The following is a 4,790-nucleotide window of genomic DNA, read 5'->3' as shown; positions in this document are numbered from 1 at the left end:
CCCTCCCCCCCTCTCACCTTCTGAATCCCCATGCTTCGCCTCCCCTTGCTGACGTCCCCCCGCCCCCATCGCCGGTAGACGCCGCTCGCTCGGCCGCCTCCCCGGTCCTGTCCCCGGGCGCCGCCAAGAAGGGCGGCAAGAAGAAGTCCCCCCCTGGACCGCGACGCCCGGCTGCCTCGCCGCCGGCCAAGCCCCTCCCCCTGCCGCAGCTCCTGTCGAACCCGGATGAGCCGCTCCAGCGCTTCGATGCGGCCGAGGTCCTGGCCCAGCGGGCCATGCTCCTGGCCCTGGCGGCCCTGCAACATGCCGGGGTCTACTTCGACGGGGCCCCGGTGAACCTGCATGCCGGGGTGGTGGGCGACAGTGTGTCCACCACCGGCGCCGACACCGCTGGCGCTGACACGACCGCGGTCGCCGGCCCGGCCAACTGCGTGTCGCATGCCTTCGACTGCCGGTTCCGGCCGCTGCTGGCCCAGGCCAGCCCGCCGCCGCTGGAGTTCAAGCACTTTGCCCTGTCGACCAATCTCCATCGGCTGCTGGCCCTGTCGGGTGGCTTCAGCCAGGCGGCCCCGGTGCCGGAGGCCGATCTGGCCGCCTGCGCCGGGGTCCTGGCCTCCGGCGCCGGGACCACTCGGGGCCAGCGCCGTGCCGGGGTCCTGCGGGTCCTGGCCCGCGCTCGGGTCCTCCTGCAGGAGGCGCATGCCCAGCTGGCCGCCCTGGCTGCCCTGCCGAAGGACACGGCCACCGTCAACCCCGGGGCCGACCCGCGGGCCCTGTCGGCTGGCATTGGCCGGATCCCCCTGATGGCCTTCCCTGCCTGGCAGGAGCGCTGCGCCGGCCTGCAGGCCACCATCTCCGCGAATGTCGAGGTCATCAGCACCCTGGTGGACCTCGTCACTGCCGCCGGGGCCGCCGCATCGCCGGAGGACGCCCTCTCGGAGCCGGCGGCGCAGTTTGGCCAGTGCGACCTGCCGGAGGCCCTCTTCGATACCCGGGCCTCGCGCGTGGGCGTCCTCTTCCAGGATTCCCCCCTGGTTCCCATTCTCAAGGTGACCAGCCGCCAGTGATGTGCCATGCATTGCTGGCCCCCGAGTCCCTGGGCCAAGTGGGTGCGTCCAGTTGCCTGAGCAACGGGCCTGCCGGCCTGGCAGACATGTAAATACAATCACCTGTGTGTGTGTGTGTGTGTGTATACGTGTGCCTCTTTCTGACCGACACCCTGGTGGTGCTGCGGCTGGTCAAATGTCCGGGGGAGGGGAGGTATATTTCGAATTCGAGGGTAGGCGGATGAGAAACGCCCGGTCTGGGTGTGGTCACCTGCTGCGCTCTGCCCTTTGGGCACTCTACTGCGAGCAGGGGATCGTCATGATCACCCGGCGGGGAGGGAAGAAAGGATGGGGGCGCTCGGCCGCACAACATGGGGACACTACACTCGCTCCACAGGGGTCAGGCCAAGCAGCAAGATGCCATTGCTCAAGGTGGCGCGCGAGGCGCGGAAAAGATCCTTCGACGTTTGGAAGAGGAACAGGTTGGCCAGGAGAAGGGGATAGGGAGAGAGAGAGAGAGAAAGGGATCATGAGCCGGGAGCGGCGAAAGAGACAGACGGAGTGCATGTATGTATGTATGTGTGCGTGCGTGCGTGCGTGCGTGCGTGCGTGCGTGCGTGTGCGTACAAATCGCCACTGGGCCTCGGCTGCAGGCGCGTCCTTCACCTTGAGCTCCTGGTGGGCGGTTCCGATGCACCGACAGAGGCCGAGCAGATACTGAACCAAAATGCTGGGCTCCGAGCTGCAAAAAGGGCGCCCGGGGTCAGATGGCATACGGGGCAAGGGGGAAATCGAAGCAGGGAATGTGGCGGGGCCCCAGCAGCTCCTGATCATACCTGGCAAGCGACATGCGCAGCACCTCCGGGAAGCGGCTGACTTCCATGGCCAGCTGCACGGCGCACTCCGGCACCTCCACATCATCCGGCAGCCGGTACTGGCCTAGGTCCTGCCCAGGGGAAAAGGCCCCGGACTCCAGGAGGTTGGTGTTCGTGCGCTCGATTCTTTTTTTTTTCCCCACCCCCAAGTGCAAAGGGCAAAAGGCAATGAGTCAGCGATCTGCTGCTGCTGCACGCGCGCGTGCGGCGGAAAAAGCCAAAGGGAAATGGCCAAATGCCAAGCGAAAAGGGACGCACCCGCACAACCGCGCATGGGTATACTGAAGCAACATTCCCGTGTCGCCCTTGGGATCGGTCGCCTTGGCCCAGCAGAAGTTGTAGTTCTGCAGGAGGACAGAAGCCACGACCATGGGGTGGCGGTGGTGGTGATGGAAGTGGCCGGGGTGAAGGTGGCGGCATCGGCGGGTGAGTGGTGGAAAGGAGAAAGGCCTTGGCGACAAGAGGAGCGACGGGACCCCTCCCCCGGTCAGCACGGTACCTTGATGCGCCGCGAGGTCAGATCAGCCACCACCACCGACGACAAGCCAAGCATGGCGACAGTCGCGGCATCCGGCGGCCCGCGCGAGCCCCACTCCTCTCGGGCAAGGCACTGGCGCCGGGCCTCGGCCAGAACATCCTCCAGGAAGACGGCCGTCCCCTCGCGCGTGGACATGCCGGCCACCCGGCCAAAGCTGATATGCTCCAATCGGCTTGGAAGGTCCGATGGCAGGCCAGGCAGCAGGCCGGCAAGTTGGAAGAGCTGCTGGAAGTGCAGCTCCTGCTCGCTGCCGGCCACATACACCAACCGGTCGAACGTGTGGCTGGCATACCGGCGCATGATGGTGGCTGGGTGGAGGCCGCCAGACAGGCAGGCAGGCAGGCAGGCAGGCAGACAGGCAGGCAGGCAGGAGGGGGGAGAGTGATGGCGAGTGTTGGCGGGAAGGGAGGCAGCCGGGCAAAGGGATGAGGAGTGTTAGGGAACCCGAGGCTTGGGGCATCGGGGAGGAAGGGGCCAAGGGGAAGGGAAAAAAAGAAAGGCGAGCAATGGCGGAGGAGGCCCATGGTCTCCCCTCGAGGACCAGCAGGCAGGCCAATTGCAGGGCCACATACCGAGATCCCGCGACAGGTAGATCGAAGCACCATCGGCCTTCTGTAGGACGGCCACCTGTGGAGGCGGATCCGCGCCATCGGGGCCGGGGTGGGAGTTCTTGGCCGGGGGGACATCCACCACCAGCGCGCCATCCGATTCCCGGAGGAGGCCCTGCTGCTGGAAATGCTCCAGAACTAGCCAGGTAGCAAGGCAGAGGGTCAGCCAGTGCGAGGGGGAGGGCAAAGGGAAAAGCGGAGCTCGGGCGCGCAAGTGTGTCGCACCACGCGGTACCACCGCCTGCGATTGGGACTCGCCCTCGTAGCTGTGGAAGCTGACGCCCAGATCGCCATACACCCGCTCATAGGAGACAATCGACTGCGAGCGGAAGAGCTGCCACAGCCGGAGCGCCCGGAGCCCGTCGGCCAAGTCGGCCTCGGTCAAATGCTCCCCCTCGGCGGCCGCCTGCCGGAGAGTGGCCGCCAGATCCGAGGCATCCGGATCCCACGCGTCCACACTCACACCGCACCGGTCCGCCAGCAGGGCCGCCACACGCTCCATGGTGCTGAAGTAGCGCCGGGCCTGGGCCGCGAAGTCCGGGCACTTGGCCACCTGCGCCTGCGATGCCACATACACCTGGAACAGGTGGCGGATCGGGTCTTCCTGCAGCTTCTCCCTGCAGCCGAAGTGCTCGAAGCCGAGCGCGAGGATGCCTGCCGAAGCGCGAGCGGAAAGAAGAAACACAGGGTCAAATGGACAGCCCACATGCGAGGGAGTGGAAAGCAGCACGCACCATACTGGGTGCCCCAGTCGCCGAGGTAGTTGATGTTCAGGACTTGGTGGCCCTGGGACCGGTAGAGATTGCTCAGGATGTTGCCTGGGAGAGGGGGGGGAGGGGGGGGGGGGGCAAAAGAGGGTCCAAGGAGACAGGGAGGTGAGAGGGGAACAGAGGGGGCAGGAGGGAAGGCCGAGGTTGAGGTGACCAGAAACACACCAATGATTGTCGAGCGCAGGTGGCCCATGTGGAAGGGCTTGGCGATGTTCGGCGAGCTGAACTCCAAGAGCACCAGACTGTCAAGGACTACGACGTGCTGTGAGTGAGGAAGAAAGCAGGGGGGGGGGGGGGTATTCCTCGAGAGAGAAAAAAGGGCGACGCCGATGCCGCTGCCGGCGACAAGTGCGCGTGCGAGGAAGGAGACCGGTCGTACGCTGTGGTGAGTGGCCAAACATGGACCCCTGTTCGGCCACGCTGGTAATCACCTCGGCCAACATGCGGCGCTCATTGAGGCGGAAATTCAGATACGGCCCGGCGGCCGTGACTGTTTCGATGAATCCGGCCCCGGACTGACCCAGACTGTGGCGCATCTGTAACATGCCAACACCGGCAGGCCCGAGCAGGGCAGGGGAGAGGGTGCTCGATTAGTAGACCGCCGGCGGGTGGGAACCGGTGCCCACGGCAAGGGGCGCACCCTTTCGGCGAGCGTCGCAGCGGCTTTTGGCGGGGGGTCAAGCGGCGCAGCGGCATCCGAGCTGGCGGTGCTCCCGTCGAGTAGCAGGCGTTGATAGAGCTGGGTGTCCGTCGAGCGGAGGCGATGCAGCGGCAGGGCCCAGTGCGCACCGACCAGCCGCGTGTTTTTAGGCCGCTCCATCAGAGGAGCCAGGGCATCGATGACCGCGGCTCGGGGCGCAGGCTCTTTGGCATCGTCCGACAGTAGCTCGGCCAGAGCCGCGCCAAGCGCTGGCCAGAGGCCGAAAGAAGGGGGAGCGAGGGAACAGGACGGG

General features: G+C 66.3%; 2 protein-coding genes across 2 annotated transcripts in view; one reads left to right on the top strand and one right to left on the bottom strand.

Moving 5' to 3' along the window:
- The window catches only part of H696_00626 (hypothetical protein), a gene marked incomplete at its 5' end in the record, with an annotated part of 6,493 nt that extends 5,315 nt beyond the window's left edge, over positions 1-1,178 (top strand). Inside the window, one exon of the mRNA XM_009494507.1 lies at positions 132-1,178. Within this exon, the coding sequence (XP_009492782.1) occupies positions 132-1,067 (936 nt within the window). The 3' untranslated portion in view covers positions 1,068-1,178. The remainder of the gene's footprint in view (positions 1-131) is intronic.
- Positions 1,179-1,184: 6 nt separating this feature from the next.
- Positions 1,185-4,373, bottom strand: H696_00625 (hypothetical protein; the record flags this gene model as incomplete). Its single annotated transcript, XM_009494506.1, has 10 exons — positions 1,185-1,504; positions 1,674-1,788; positions 1,883-2,047; positions 2,180-2,265; positions 2,421-2,767; positions 3,032-3,205; positions 3,293-3,721; positions 3,802-3,885; positions 4,003-4,089; positions 4,217-4,373. 10 exons carry the CDS (start codon positions 4,371-4,373, stop codon positions 1,427-1,429), a joined length of 1,722 nt encoding a protein of 573 aa, XP_009492781.1. The 3' UTR covers positions 1,185-1,426.
- Positions 4,374-4,790: the final 417 nt, after the last annotated feature.

The sequence above is a fragment of the Fonticula alba genome, assembly GCF_000388065.1.
Source record: "Fonticula alba strain ATCC 38817 unplaced genomic scaffold supercont2.1, whole genome shotgun sequence".
Taxonomy (NCBI): Eukaryota; order Rotosphaerida; family Fonticulaceae; genus Fonticula; species Fonticula alba.
Note: the sequence above shows the minus strand (reverse complement) of the source record. Positions and strands in the feature narration are given on the sequence as shown.